Raw genomic sequence first — 16,984 nt, forward strand, 5'->3', positions numbered from 1 at the left:
TTATGAGGCTCTTCCTACATTCAGGATCAATGTGAGAAGAGTAATGCTTTCAGGTATGAACAAAAGGAAGGTGAAGTTATTGGGAGAGAGGGAGCAAAAACAAAGAGAAATTTCAATCACTTTTCTTAAGACAATAGGGTTTTTAAGGCATGAAAAAAGATTTTTTTTTAAAAAAAATAGAGGAGTTTGAATTTTGTTTCAGGAATGCAATGAACAGAGTCAAGATGTAAATGTAGCAGAGAAACAGAAAGAAAAAATGAATTTAGATGGAACACATAGGAAGAGTAATGAGAGGGGGGAGGCCCAGAAAGAGGTACATTACTGTAGCAGAAAGTCTTAAATGACAAATATTTAGGTGCATGCTGTGCTTGTCTAGTGACTCTTGATGCCATACAGCATTATGAATTCATATTCTAGATGTCAGAAACAGGCAGGTAGACCCTGATCCTGAGCAACTGTAAATTAATGTAGCTCCACTGGAGAAAATGGAGTCATGCCCATTTCCATGAGCCCAGAGTCTGGCCACAATAGCAAGAAATTTCACCTATAATCAGATCATCAGAACACAACCTAATTATCACATAAGATGAATTCCTGAACTCACTTTCTTGTTAAAAACAAACACTAAGCCCTACCACATCGGTTTCCTAGAAGCAGTAAATAAATGAGGCATTCATCAGTCATGCATGCTTATTCTGAAGTAGATAATTTGCACTGCAGACATTAATTCCAGAAACATTAAAAAGCTTGTGACAGTTCAGAGTTCTTCTAAAAACAAGACATGTCAGTAGGCATGGGGATCTCCTAGTGGTGGTTGACTGGATCATGCTTTTTTGAGATGTCAAGCAGCCTTTTCTCCTGCCAGCACTGTTACCCAGATGCACTGTGGTTGATTTGTCTTCTTGCAGTGGATCTTTTGAACCAAGGCTGATTCATGGATGTGTTTTAGTCAAGCATAAACTGTTTTTATACAGAGGTCTGGTGTACTCCCATGCTGTGCAGAAGTTCCAACTTGGAGTGCTCCTTCTGTACCCATGCATGTGCAGATAGATATATGTTTCCTTAGGATTTAAGGGTTGCATCTGCTTTGCTGACTCTGTTGAGAAAAGGGTGAACATCTGGGCTTTGGTTTAGTGTAATCTGTTGTGCCATCCAGATTGTAGTTCCATATCATATGTTTACTAGCAGTGAAATTTATGCTAATTGTGGGTCCTGGGAATGCACTGTACATCTATATCTATGTGTGTGAGGAAGATTTCTGTACAGTCATCCAAGATTTTCTTGTCTTTACTGATAAATTCTCTGAATGTATAGAGAGCAAACAGCTGGAGGAGGACCTTGCATCTACATGCCTTTGATGATGCTTTGTTGCATTACTTCACCCTTGGTAAAACCAGGCAGAAAGTGACTCCTAAGTAAAGACCCTAGGCATGTTTGCACCTGAGAAGAAACTTTGCATCACATTAACCCACTGATGTTGACATACGCAGAGGATTCGCAAGATCGTGCGGAATCAGGTCTTAATAAATAATATGCCAAAAAAACGATAAATAACATGTTGCACAGATTCATACCTGATAAAAATGTGATAATCACATTTTGCAGTTTTCACTAAGCAACTGGAAAACAAAAGCACTAAATCACAGGATTGGGAGGGATGTCTGGAGATCATCTAGTCCAAGCTGACCCCTCTTCAAAGCAGGGTCAGCTCGAGCAGGTTCCTTAGGTCAGGTCAGGTGAGGTTTTGAATGTCTCCGAAGTTGGAGACTCCACAACCTCTCTGGGCAACCTGTTCAAAGTCTAATAAACAACATCTACTGCTCGCCCTTCATCCATCCAAGCCAGTCACCTCATTGTAGAAGATTATCAGTTTAGTCAGGCATGATTTCCACTTGACAAATCTGTGCTGACTACTCCCAATCACCTTCTTGTCCTCAATATGTCTGGACATGGTTTCCAGGATGAGTTGCTCCATCAGCTGCCCAAATGACCAAGCTGAAGCTGTCCTTTGTCACCAGAGCCCCTCCCCTATTCAGCAGCAGGTCCACTCTTTCCTTGCTCTTCCTTTTGTTGCGGATGTACTTGTAGAAGTCCTTGATGCCTTTGTGTCCTTTGCCAGATTCAACTGCAGGCAGGTTTTGGCTTTCCTAACCCCATCCCTGCACATTTGGATATCATCTCTGCATTCCTCTTGGATCCCTGCTCCCACCTCTTGCATGCTTCATGTTTATGTCTGAGTTTAGTCAGGAGCTCCTTGTCCATCATACAAATCTCCTACTACTTTTTATTGACTTCCTGATGGTCAGGGTGGACCACTGTTTTGATGGAGGAGGTGATCCTTGAAAATCAACCACTGTCCTGGACCTCTGCTTTCTCCAGAGCTGGCTCCCATGGGATTCTTCAAAGCAGGTCCCTGAACAAGCCAAAGTCTGTTCCCCTGATGTCCAGGCTTGTGGTCCTGGTTTTTGCCTTGTTCCCTCCTCTCAGGATCCTAAACTCCATCAATTCATGGTCACTGCAGCCTAGGCTGCCTCCAGTCTTCACATCTCCAACCAGTTCTTCCTGGATGGAAGTATGAGGTACAGCAGACCATGCCCCCTTTTTGGTTCCTCTATCACTTGTGTCAGGGAATTGTCATCAATGCACTCCAGAAATCTTCTAGATTACTCATGCCCTGCTGTATTGCCTCCCAGGCAACTAGAGAAATATAGTACAGGTTGGGTGATTTGTAGATCTGTCAGAAATCCAAAGAAAAGTAAGAAGACTGCTGAGTTGTAAAATTATCTTTGATAAACATGAAAGATTTACGGAGCATATTTTTTGTAGACGGGAATCTTGCTACCTGACAGTATATGCTGATACGGGACAATATTTGTTGGGTTTATACACATGTAGATGTATTCAGAATCTAAATATGGAGTTTCTTTTGCTAAAATGTTTATTGTGTGATTCATCAAAATGGTGCCAAGACAAGTGCCAAATTGTTTGCATTTCCTGTAAACCAGCTAATGCTCTGAGCTCACATTGCAGGGATCATTTTTGGTAGTTTGTATAATTACTTTGCAGAAAATGTCTAGGATCAACAAACCAGAAAAGGTTTGAAAGGTCAGACAAGAAGTCACATTATTGACTAGGTATATACTCTGCACACAATTAGCACAAACTGTGTAAGTTTTAAAAAACATTATTATTTCAGAAGAAACTTATTTGAAACCACACAATTAGCCTTTGCACTAAAAAGAAGGTATAGAAACTGAGGGATCTTTAATGGGAGCTCTGGGTTGTGACAGGGTACTCCCGGCATGAACCAGGCCAGCTATCATTGATTTTTGATCAGACCTGTATTTCTCAGGAAGCACCTACTTTTCTTCCTTGAAAGATGAAGCATGGTATTTTCATTATTATTCCAATGCTTTCTCCAGCACTGTTTACGGAACATTTTGCATAGATGATGCCCCATTCAGGAGAACCAGATATGAAGGTTTTCAAAAATTCTTGCAATTTCTTTCTCACTTCTCTTCTAAACAATTTTTATTTTAGTTTATTCCCCTTTCAGATGACTTGGAATTACAGATCCTGAGTCTCAATCCATCCTTCAGAGCTTGGAGTTGATGGAGTTCCAAGGCCTGCCTACATCTAATTTTAGACTGAGGCTTAACACCAAGTTTTCATCTGGTTTTGAAATTTGTCCAAAGTTTCTCAGTGTTGTTCAGTGTCAATATTCAGACTTAGAAACACCTCTAATTAGAATCATCTAATGCAGGATTTTTTTGCACTAAAGTACTATTCACACTCAGAATTTGAACTGAGCAGTTGTTGAACTGAATGGTGCTGGCCTTTGAAGACAACAAGGACTGGATTTGATGATTGTAAATTAGTTATTCTCTAATTGTAAAGGATTTAGTTCTTCATAAAACAAGCATAAACTAGAAGCAGAATAGAGGCTTAAGATCATCCCTTCTCCTCCCCCCCCCCCCCCCAAAAAAAAAAAAAAGAATTTATCTCAAAGAAATATCCTAATGCCTTGCTTAATCTGGTCACTAAGAGGAAAGGCGCATTCACTAGACCCTTGTGCAGAAGCTAGGCATTTCCTTAGAAGAAAGAGACTTACAGAAATCTGTTCATTATTTTGTGCTCTCCCTAGCACAGATTAGATGTGTGTTTATAGTTATAAAAAGTAAGTGCTACACAGAGGAGATAGCATGAACCCAATAAAACACTTAAAACAGCACCATAGATATCCGAGATACATTATTTATGCTATTTTATTTGCTAGATGGTCATATTTAGAAGGATGTTCTTTTTACGGGGCTTCAGCTGTTACCAGATTCAAGAGCAGTAAGATGCGATGCCCTTGAAACAAGGAGCACCCCTTGCTCCTTTCTGTGTGTTTCAGTGCATCTGAACACCGTTTCTTCTTTATGAGACTGTCTTGTCAGGACTGGTTTTGCATGTATCAGCTGTTAGTAACCCCGCACTGGATCTTAGCTGTTGACTATGAATTTTTTACAATCTTTTTCAACTCAAAAGCTTAGCAAAGCCTGCTCGTGTTGATTCCTGTGTCACTGCTGCCATCTTCTGGAAAGTTTTGAATATTGTTGGGTGGGCTTTTTTGAGTGTAGATAAATTCCAGCAACCAGGAGGTGAGCAAAATATGTGCTTCTTGCACATGATTACAGGAACACAGTCAGAATGTCACAGAATAAAAGTTTGTATGTGGGGTGCCTTGGTTCTTCTAGGGATATTTAAAAATACATTCAGGGAAGTGAGGGGCCTCATTTCTATTGCAATTCAGTGTGAATTAGGTGCTGGGTAATTGCTTAACTCTCATCAGCTTCCCAGCCTGCGAGTTCAGTAGTTCATTTCAAGAACCACGTTAATGAATCCATCAAATTTCCCAGTCTGTTTTCACATATAAATGTGTAGCTAGATGCTCAAATGCCCAGGGCATGCACGCATAGCAGCAGTATTATCATATGGAAATAGGTTTGTCGTACTGTTTAAGGGCATATTAATTGAACTCCAAAGCTGCTGGAGCAGGAACTAAAGCCACAGGCAGTAAAATTCATTCCTCATGGCATTTCTTGTGAACTGATACATGCATTCAGCAACAAAACATCTTTTTCAGACTTGTGAGAAGAGATATTTTAAGGTAGCTTCCAAACACTTTGCTGCAAAAAAAATCAGCTTTTGACATCACACATGTAAAGTGATGCATCTTCTGCAGGAAGAGTATTTTCAAAAGATACACTGTTATACTTGTTATAAAATGCTTTGTCTCACACTTTCTAAAGGCATCTTGAGATAACTATCATTTTCTCTCTTTGCATCCTAGTGCCTTCAAAATAATGCTTCCTTCCATGTAAAATTTTACTTCTTCTTTGTATTCATTTTAGTGGTGACAACATATATACTACCTTTTTTCTCTTTACAATGTAACTCATGCTCTGACTTTATCTGCTCTAGGGTAAATACTGTATTTTTCCACTAGAGTTACAGTGGATTTCTACTACTGTAAGTGGGAGAGATACACAGTTTATGTTTTAATATATGCCTATATATATTATCTATTTAGAGGTTTGGTTCTCCTTTTTTTTTTTTCCTTCCTTTTTGTCAGTTGTAAATAGAATGCTACATTCTTTTGTGAGATACTCAAAATACAGAGAACAATATCTGCTAGATTACAAAAAGTTTTTTAAAAAAATACAGTTTAGATACATTCTACAACTTTGACTGCTTTAAAAGTGTTCCTTATAGTCATAAATGACTAATGCCCTTATCCCTTGCGCTTAGTTTTAATATATTGCATTAAATTACAAGGTGGCAATAATAATTTTTTTTTTCAATGTTTCCTCATATAAGTACCATGTAATTTATTACAGAAATAATTTGTAAAAATCTTAAGTTTAGCTGCATCTACTTTGCATTTTGTTAGTCATCCAGGCATAAAATTGCTCAAAATTATACACTAGGTAGATGTGGTTAAGCGTCTGTACCACTTACTGAAGTTACTTAAAGGGGAACAGAATTAAGCCAATACACAATTGTTTTTTCTCTCCAGTGGTGCCAGCAAGAACCTAATACTGAGTTAAATTTCTTTGTCACATCTGTACTACACAGTGAAGTAAGGGATCTCTGTAGTTCTGTATCCCTAAGCTAGCTCCAAGCAGTGCTGAAACATCTACCCAGCATGACAGAGCACCATGCAGAGACCCAGATCCAGGTCCCAAATGTGCTATAGCTGCATTAGCTACAGATTACTGACATGGCTGTAAGACTTTCAGCAGTTACCTTAAAGCTTCTCAGCAGTGTAAGCTGCAAGTACAATTCAGTTTTGCCACCTGAAGAAGAAGGAAAGGGGTTAGGCCTCTGCTGCATAGAAATGAGAAGGCAGAGAGGAGAAGAGGGTAAGCAGGAATTAAGAGCAAAGGAAGATGCCTGGCTGTGACAGCTGGTCCTGAAGGAGGGGTGAGAGTCCATGGCAGCAGCTATTTCTGGGGTTAGGAAGAACTCCTCAAGTAGTGATGTTTAACATCTGAGGTCTTGTCATAGTCCCTGTAGCATGACAAGCTAAAAGCCTTGCTCTCTGCTTGCTGTCCACAGCTCTGCACAGGTGAGGTAAGTAACAGGGACATGAATGTCTTGCTGTGTTTAGCAGCCTGCTGCTGTAAGCAGCTGCCTACTTTGTTTAAGTTTGCTTGGCTTCCTTTTCTAGAGCTAGCTTGGTTGACATCAACCTGGGCATTCCATCCCAGTGCTTCAGGGTATGGTATTGTTCTGCTCTCTGTTAAAGCTGTGCAACTCTGACAGGGCCAGCTATCAGGCAACCAAAAGCATCATCCTCTTTGAAAATTTTGCAGTGTTTGAACTCATGTTTGCTTGGGTAATCAGCTATCAGGTGGGATTCCTCAGTGATAACAAGACCTGACTCTATTATGCACACATAATAGCACAACAAATGACAGGGTTTTGTACTTTCGGTATTCCACATAATCTTGTTAACTCTGCTTTGTAGACTTTTCATTCTTATTTTCTGGAATGGGCTAGTAATTCTCACATCCCAGCCAACATGCTAAGAATCAGACTGTGTAGTATCCTTGTGTGTAGGTATGGAGTAGAGGAATCTGAAAAGAGCATTATCCCTTCTCCCACAGGGACCTGAAATCACTTCATCTCAGAGAATCACCTGGGTTCCTCTCAGCTTCTTTCTTCTGTTCTATCCCTTTCAGCACTTGGACCACAAGGCAGTTCAGAAGGGGGCTGGGAAGTAGTAATATTTCCCATTCACATAAACCAGCAAACGAGATTTGGGGAGGTCTGGGACAGGTTCTCTGAGCTTATGCTGTCCATTTTACCAGTCCATCTTTTAGGTTAATGCCGCCTGATGTAAGGCAAGCTCCAGGAGAGTCTGTCTGTCTGCAGGCACAGACTCATCAGCACTCACTGAAGAGCCTGGGGATGTACATGCCGTCATCTAGATCTGAAGGAATGAGCCCATGGGTTCATGGCTGGGAGTTGGGAGGGAGACTTTCACTTTCAGATTCAGAAGAAAAACACTGAAATCTCTAAGATGTCTTGATGCAGTCCTACACTTAAAGCTTTTAATGTTTATAGGAAATTGCCTCTTACAGTATTGCTGGCAAATTGCCCTTAGCTTGTAAAAGCTGCACAGAGACTGCAGCTATGTTTTCGACACCATGTTTTGACAGATTGTCTTACTTCTCACAAGAGTTTGATTTTAGATTAAATATGCATAGTAAATGTGTGTACTTTATTATAATGAAAAAGACCAAAATTGCTCTGCAAGTACCACCATGCTTTGCAATTACATTATATCTGATAAAACCGGTGTCATTAAAAATGGATACTTTTTCTGCTGTGGCATTTATCTTCATTGTAGTATTTGCAGGTTTTTCTATAACTGACAATTGGCAAAGCCACAAATCCGAAGTAAACATAGCTGCTGCAGATGGTATATATTCTGCTTTTAAGGTTTCTTGCTGTAAGCACAAGAAATACCAAAAGACAGGGCGTGTGAATGACAGTCTCACACTTGGTGCTGGATATAACAAAGTGCCAGAGGCAAAGTCAATCCAATAACCAAGATGTGTCGTTCACAGCAGTAGCATGACAAGGACTGTGACATTCGGGGGATGGTGGGGGTGTTTTTAATTGACTTTGGGTGGAAATAAGTAACAAAGCACATAGTTTCAAAGTAAAAAATGCTTAGTCTGTGTTTATGGAGGTTTGAACTCTAGATAAGAATCCAACTGTTCTCTTACTCAAAAGATATACTATATGGTAAAACTTTTTCCAGTGAAACTTGGGGTCTGGGGGCTTTTTTAAAAAAAAAAAAAATCTATATGTACGTATCACTCACTATAACATTATAATTTCTAATTTGAAAAGTGCAATTGGAAGCTATATTTTTCTAAACAGAAACAGTACAGAGAGATGACTTTGGGTATTATGGGCAGTGCCATTGTATATGGCACTGTCCGTAATACCATCAGGAAATATGGCACACTTCCTGATAGCTTTGATTTCCCTTAAGGCATGCTCGTATTTTCAGTATAAATCTATGCTCCAATCAGCAGCCTATAGTTTCACTACAAAAGCTCATTTAAGATTGAAACTTGGTACCTTGTAATATTTTACCTTTTCAAGGTGTTTTTTTGTTCAGGTAATTGTATTGTCAGGTGAAGAGAGGGAATGTTTTGGCTTTCCAGTGTTTTATTTGTGTTACTCTTTAATAAAACACTTCAAGTAAAAAAAAAAAAAAAACCACACACACACAAAACCAAAAACAACAACAACAACAACAAAAAAAACCAAAACCAAAACAAAAACAACAAAAAAACCCACAAAAAAAACCTAGTTGAAAAATCCTGCTAGTCTGATAAAAAATCAGACTATACATTTGCTGTATACAATATAAACATTTGCTGGTTAGAATTCATAGGAGCTTCTGTGTGACTGGTGACTGCTTATTTGCACTCTCCCATCATATTTTTAGTTACCAAAAAAAAAGCATGAAAATACTTTACTGGTTACGTTCATTAGGCTAAGTTTTGAGCTTATGAAACCAGGATGTGGTCTTTTGAGGAATGATCTGAGATGATTAGTGGGGAGTCCAATGTTTTAAAACTGGAAATCTTCTCCCTTGCAGTGCTGTGATCATGGACAAGTCTCTTTGGTGTGGATCCTCAATGGCATTTGAGTTTCCACATTAACTTAAAATCCTCAAATTTTAGGGATCTGTGGCCAAGGATTTCTACAGATTAGGCTCCAGTCACTAAAACAGAAATAGTAGTACTTTGCTGCTTCAGAGGAGTATGGTGAGAGGTTCACTTACAATTCCAAGATGATTCGATGTTCTGGTATCAAAGCCGTGCAAGTATCTTAGAATGCTACATTATTTTGCTTTGATATGTAACATATAACCAAAATGTTTTTGAAGACATAAAAATATCTAGTCCCATATAGATCTTAGATTATACTTAGTTTCCCTTGTATTCTCTTTAGAATATACTACAGCCTTTTCTCGTTACAAGAGCACTTAAGGTGCATTTTCTGGCAGCCCATTAAGTAATAAAATTAACACCTGTCAGCTGTGGTTTATTTCACCCTGAGCATGAATTATGATTATAATGTAGTACTCTTGTGGTTTGTATTTGGACTTGATTTTAGAGGAAAGAGTGAGTAGAAGCACTGAAGGTTGATTTCTTGAAGTACTTTTTTGCCTGAGAAAGCAGGATGAAACTTGTAAGCCCTGCACTTTAAATGAAAGGTGAGAAGATCTGTGTTGGTTTTCTTTGTTCGTATAGTCTGAGGAACCTTTGCATCCTTTGCATACCAGTTTTGCACTACTGGCAGAAAACTCCAGTACTGATGGAGATGTTGATTCTGCCTTCATTCAGTAGCTTTCATTTTCATGATTCCCTTCTGTAGTGAAGGGTCCAGATAGCCAACACTGAATGAAGGAAGTTTAAAGAAAAAAAGGCAGAATAACAGAGAAGACAAAACAATTTTGATAAGATTGCTAGTCAGTATATTCTCAACAACAGCAGGTCATATCAGAAGAAACTGATTTCATTCTATGATTACATTAAAAAAAAAAAAGTTTAGGGGACTCAGTTCCAACTGACATGGTTAGGGTCTGTGCAGCAGCATTGTCTCATCACTATCAGATGATGCAATATGGATGCCTCTCTGGGCTGTGGTTGTGTGGATTAAGAACTGGCAGATCACAGAAAGTAGTGTTTTCTGTGAAGAATTTATGTGTAGCAGGGTATTGCTAGCAGCATTCAACAGGGACTGACAGCAAACCTGTCACAATTCAATACTCGACAGTGATCCAGAAGTAAATATAGAGGCTCTGCTGATACAGCACAGCAACAATAAAAAGATTAGTTGAATATAATTAATGGCAAAAACAAGACAGTCCCCAGAGAAGTGCCATGAATATGATTTGGGGCTGGGGGAGAGAGGGAAGAGGAATAGCTTAACCAGTAAGAAACTTGAGTTTCTCTGTTTAAGTTAAAGAAGATTCAGAAGTATCTTGGTTACAGTACATAAGTACTTTCACAGGAAGACAATATAGGATACTGAAAGACTTTATTTTAGCAAGGAAATGCAAAGCAGAAGGCAGTGGCTGGAAGCTGAAATCAGAAAGGGTCAAAGTAGACATTAGCTACAATTTTTAACAGTGATTTTGAAGGGCCATTAAGGCACTGTACTGGAGGTATGAGTGCATCTTTCCTCACATGATGTCTTTAATCTGGATGTGAATGTCTGTTTTGGAAGATACACTTTGGCCAAACCATGTGTCATACATAGTCTGTTTTACAGTCTAGCTAACAGCGCTAACTGTAGGAGTGAAGATGTGGCAGTCCAGATTTCAACATGGATTGCAGAAGCCTGGTAAGAAATCTGGGTATGTCCTTAAGTTGTTAGCTCACACAAAAGTCCCTAGCAGCGCACCTATGGTGCTGCAGATTAAGCCTTGGCTATGACTACCTCACTGCAACCTTGCCTTCATTCTGCTGTGTAGACACATGGGAGGAGGTAAAGGTGAAGAGGAATAGCTGAGTTGAGGAGTAACTTTAAAATGACAGTAGGGAGCTCAGACTTGAAGCTTTGTGTAAGGATTCAAGAGTGGAAGTATTGTATTGAAGTTGGAAGAAAGAGAATTTTAACAGTGATGTTTTATAAGCGCTATAGGGAGATATTATCAGAGACCAAAGAGAAGGCATTTGCAGTAGGCAAGAGGGAGAATGAGAGCTGTGGTGCTTAATCCAAGGGAAAGCAGATCTTTGAAATGTTGTGAAAAAGAAAACGGCAAAATCTTGTTTGCAACAAACCAACCAGCATAGCATGTAAATGACAAACCCATTTTCCTTTCGTCCAAGAAAAGAGCTACATTCTGCTCCCACTTCCAGACTAAAACACTTAAAACACTATAAATGGGCCATTCAGGAATAACTGAGACTACAGCTTGGTTTCACCATCCTAGTTTTTATTCAGTGTCATTCTTGGCACTGCAGATGTCATCTGTGGGGTCTGAATTCCATAGAGCTGACCAGAGTTTGGTCTGATTTTACCTTTTCTTTGAATGATCATAAAGATTTTAAAAACAGGATCTGGATCCCTGTTGAGGTTTTTAATACCTCCTATTCTGAGGTCACTTGGATTCAGGATTTCTGCTTAGGCATATCTCATACATTTTTACAGGTACTCAAAAGCCTGTAATAGCACACACAGAGGTTATATTAATTTCCAGTGCCTAAATCCCTTAAGTGCTTTGGGGATTTCCCTGCTAATCCTCTTTTTAATGCATAAACCTAGAGGGTAGGTTTGGGACCTTTGGGATTTATTCTTTGTGTTGGTTGTTTTCCAACCCAAGAATCTTTGAAGGGTAACAACAGTAAGTGCTAAATACACAAAGACATAGAAAGTTTATATGCTGTTTATATTATCACAGTAATCTGCCAGTCTTTTTTTGGCAAATGAAGGGAAAGAAAGTGTGACGATTATTAGTAATTACACTACTTACAGTAATTTTAAACACTTACTAATATTAAATTTATGCAAAAGTGTTAAATCCTGACTGAACAACTTAAATCCTTCTCTTTCCAAGGGCAAAATAACTGTATTAATATTAATGCAGCCACAAAATACAGTCAACTGACAGCATTTTTGCAGTTGCTGTATTTTATTACTGAAACTTTATTATATTTTTCATGTCTGAATGTAAAAAATGAATAAAACTATCACAAACTGCTCTTTGTTGTAAGTGACATGCCTTTTCTTTATGATGCATGCTTTGCCATAAAAAGAGAGTGCTTAATGCATTTCTGTTGGGAGATGCCTATTTATTCTGACAAACCGATCAGCCTCCGGGGTGTTCTTTTGCCACAGAACTGATTTTACATCTCATCCATTATCTAATAAGATGTGAAAAGAGTATCCTGTCTCACCAAAAAAAATCAGGATTTGTTTCATTGCAAGGATGTGGCAGGCTCACTCATGGACTTACTTGCAGGATATACAATTGTTAGCGAAAGGCCGTTATACACTCATGCATGTTTCCAGTACAGCAAGCCTAGGGGGAAAACATTGGTAACATTGGTCCTGAGGATTTTTTATTTTAAAGGTAAGTATAAAAAGTGGCCTGTATAATGAGAAAATGCATTTCACATCTTTAAATAATACAGCATGAGTTTATGAATTTTATTGTTATAATCAATAGCAATGCCACATAAACTACATTGTGAGGCAGCCAGAATGTTTTTGCAAAATATATGCCCTGGTTGGTGTTTTTTTTCTTTCTTCAGTATTTCCCCCTTTTCAATGTTTATGAAAGGTTTAAAATTGTACTTGCATGGGAAAAGTGAGAGAGGCTGGAGTGAGGAAAGCGTGGTGTGATAAGGCAGTGATAAAGCAAGTATATACAAAACCCTTTCAGACAACTGTTTTCAGCCAGATATGTTCATAAGGAAATAAAGTCACAAAGGAAAAAGAGAATAGGACACACAGTAGGAAAAACAGTTAAACCTGGCCATAACTTTAATTGTTAAGGGATAACAAGTCTTTGAGATATTAGGTACCCAGACAGAGAGTACCTCTCTATATGTGTTTGAGCAGCGCTAAACATGCTGAAACATCTGACTGCTAATGCAACACAAACTGTTGTATTTAAATGATGCTCTGTTACAACAATGGAGCCTCTCATACAACGTACCTTGCAAAACTGCCTCCACTGTTAAGCTATTTGCTAACAAGTGCAAGTGAATTAACAAATCTGTGTTAGTTGAAGTAAAATAAAACATTTTAAATCATTGACAAAATAGTAGAGAGAAGTAACAAGAAAGCAAACAAGTGATTAGGGTTTGATATCTCTGGAAGTTAGAACACTCACTCCACTCCACTCCAAATTTCCCTTTCTGAATAACAGGATCAATTCTTTTGGACTTGCACAATGCTTCTTTTCATAAAAGTGCAGTTTCTTTAGCATGACAATGAAATGTGATTTTCAGTGCTTCTTAGAAAAGTGACAATACAGCTTGAAAGAGTTCAAAATGAAATTGCAAAAGCTGGAATTTGTAGCAGACAAATGTTCTAGTGTCATGTCCTCCTGATATCCTTTATTCATTACATGTGAATGCATCTCTCTATCTAAAAATCAAGGCTGTTTTATCAGTCTTGCTTATAATGCCAGTCAGAATGGCTTACCGCTGAGAGATCTTTCAGAGTCTGGAGTTGCATCAAGACAGCATAGATTTAAAACGGCATAAAAGAGACCCATTTTACATTATTGACTTTCCCCCTTACCTGCAAGGACACAGAATTTAATGCAGCATTGATGGGTCAAAGATTTTGACACATGTCAAGACAGATATCTTCATTATAGAGTTTAGAAAAAAGGCATCAAACTTGATACATATGAACCAGTATAGGTGGCAGAGGCAGCTCAGACTGAGGCAGGGACAATTGTTTTACTCATCTGCAAAAGACATTACTTTTCAATGAAGTCTCATGTAAAGAACGATGTAATTTAAGGAAGATGAAACCAGAACAATTGCTAGAAATGCAATAGGGGTCTAGAGGTAGTCCCCTAAAACCCATGTTAAGTAACCTTTCACTGTGTTCTTTCTGTGGATTTTTTTAAACCATTCTATAAAAGTCTATGGCAAGGATATAATTTTCTAGAAAATGGCATTTCATATGGCCTATATGAAGTGATCATCCTGTAGTAAAGTCAGCAATAGTTTTCCATAGAGAATGCATTTGAATCAGAACTATGAATAGACTATTTCCATTAGCAAACACTATAAAGCAGAACTGCTTGTTTCAGCCAGTACCCTTCTTGTATAAACAGATTTCACTGTAGGAGAAACACGCCCAGAAATATCTCATATGACTTTATGTCCCTAAATGGACCATGTAGCAAAATCTCATTTTTAATAATGGCATTTATGTTACTTCACCAATGGAATGTATAATAATAACAGCAAAACTGTTGTGTTAATGATCAGAGTGTATAATAAGATGCACAATTAGGAGGATTATAGGAATTTAATGGGATGAGAAGGGCAAGAGATCATCTGCTATATGACTCTTCATGATTGTAACCTGCTGTCTATATCCCTAATGTGTTTTTATGACTTGTGTGTTGTGGTTTGTTTTCCAGTTTGTGTTCTGCTGTGAATGTAAAGAAGAATACCATGAAGGGGAATGCAGCTCTCTCCTCAGCACACAGGGAGCCATGGCCCAGAAGGTAGGGATCCCACAACTCATTACATCCTGATCATTATCCCTGGCCCAGCTAGAGTGACATTTGTCAAATGAGTCCTAATTATAATCCTAAGTAAAAGCAATTATGCTCATGCTGAATTACTCCAGCCATCAGAGTTGCCGAATTGGCTTTGCAGTGGGTTTCAGTCACTTTGATTGATAGAGTAGCTGAGTTCTGTCACGAACACACAGGGCTCTGCCATCAGTTGATAAAGAAAAGGCCTTCCCAATGGGCTTTTGGGGTTGTCTCTATTCAGTGTGAGCACTTTTGAAAGGCTTTCTGTAGTCTTGCTGCCTTTCAGCTTATTTTCAGTGCACCAGTCAGGAAATCATGTGGGTTTGGGCTGAATAACAGCCTATGCAGAAAATGCTGTTGATAATTTATGTTTTAGCTTAGAGAAATAAAATATGGATTGCCAAGGCTGAAAGCTGTTAGATGATAATTATTGTAGGCTGCTCTATAATTTTGTAGCTATTGTAGCTATAGACCTGGACAGGAAATAGTTTTTCTCTCTTGGCATTTCTCTTTGTTTGAGATTCAAGTTTCCCTGCTCTTCACGGCAAATAAATCACAGTCGTTCCAATTTAAAAAAAAAAAAAAAAAGGGGGGGAGAGAAAGTGCAAAGAACAGGAGAGATACCCCCTAAATATCTCACAGCTTGATGCCCAGGGTGCCCTCCTAGGAAGCAGAAAACTGATATTCAGATGTCTGGCATGTTTGATGCTAAGAGGAAACTTGAACCCTGAGCCCACACAGTCCAACATGGCAGATGCAGGATTGTGGGCAGGTGCTGATGGAGACTTGAGGCCAGCCAGCTCTCAGCAAGGCATGCCCAGCTCCTGTCAGTGCCTTCAGGCAGGCTCTGTCTGAGGCTGGTTTTCAGGCTTCTCACTCTTTGAACTGGGAGGGAGCTGGAGGCCTACTGGGAACCTTTGCCATGTGCTACCATGAGAGAGTTCATTTGCCATACTTAGGAGATACTGCACTATGCTATGACCTGTGTAGAGATTCTTCTCTTTAACCTTTCTTAGTGAAACTGTTCCAATTTATTAAAAAAATTAGCACTCATTGAGACAGAATTAAACAGCCTGTATCCTAATAGTCGGTCAGGGTATCTACCTCTGGTGCCCTGGAACATGTGTACTGTCTGAGACCCAAAATCTCATTTACTTTCCCAGCCACTACTGATTTGTGATTCAGATGTGGTATTTCATATTTAGCAGCTATCAGCAAATTTTTATTCCATGACTTTGTGCAGCCCCCCTTTTTGAAGCCATATATATACAAGGAGATTTTCAGCTTAACTATGAAGAACAATCTCCTTTTGTTTGCCGTAGCTTGGAACAGTCTTTCAGTTCCCATTCACATCTATGTAAAAGCAAAACAACTTCAACAGAGACATTGAGAGATATTTAAAGTACCCAAAAGCCTAGTAAAGTAAGAGACCAAGGTTCAAATCTTACCTGAATTAAATAGAGCTAGAACTTGAATAATCTCAACATGAACAATGAGCTCTATATCCATTAAGCTATTTATCCCTAGAATTTTGCCTAGAGTACTGAAACATCATCATGGCACTTTACAAATGAGTTCAACAAAGTTGTCTCTTTGGAAGTTAGAGTTTGTTTAATTTCCATGCTCTAGGGCAGAGATAAAGATGTGCCAGGAAAATCGGAATACCATAGGAAGAAGTGGCTTATTTTAAATATTTGCATATTGCCTTACCTTCTCCTGATGACAATGGGAGCACTTCATCTATCTGGTCCAGTATCTCAGCGCATGAGTTGCACCCAATTAGACCTGTTAACTTAGGAAAGTTGAGTACTTTTGCTGTTCCAGTGTAATGTGAACATTTTTGCTGTTCCTGAAAAATTTCCTGTACTCTCAAAGAGCTGTTCCAGAATAGCTAAATGATAGTACCAGAATAACTCTTGCAGCTGTGCAAATCAGTTCCCCAGTATAGACAAGACTACCCAAAATTCGTTTAGACTCCAACTTAAGCTGAAGTTAATTGACAGGTCAGCCGCCTTTTCCTCTCTAAGAGAGCTGCACTAATTAAACTTTTCCACAAGGTGGTGATGTGCCACTGAAGGAATGTTTCCCCTCACTTTCTGTAACCAGGCCAGCAAACTGAGAGGTAGCTAAAACAAGGGAAGCCCAGGTGCTGGTGAGGTGTTGGTTTCATCC

At 38.9% G+C, this 16,984-nt stretch overlaps 1 protein-coding gene across 2 annotated transcripts in view; it reads left to right on the top strand.

Annotated features, from left to right (window-relative positions):
• The window catches only part of PRKN (parkin RBR E3 ubiquitin protein ligase), a 789,393-nt gene that overhangs the window by 755,221 nt on the left and 17,188 nt on the right, over window positions 1-16,984 (top strand). For both annotated transcript variants that reach the window (XM_074818634.1, XM_074818635.1), the window contains one exon: window positions 14,693-14,779. In XM_074818634.1, the coding sequence (XP_074674735.1) occupies window positions 14,693-14,779 (87 nt within the window). The remainder of the gene's footprint in view (window positions 1-14,692; window positions 14,780-16,984) is intronic.

The sequence above is a fragment of the Strix aluco genome, chromosome 3 (assembly GCF_031877795.1).
Source record: "Strix aluco isolate bStrAlu1 chromosome 3, bStrAlu1.hap1, whole genome shotgun sequence".
NCBI classification, from domain to species: Eukaryota; Metazoa; Chordata; class Aves; order Strigiformes; family Strigidae; genus Strix; species Strix aluco.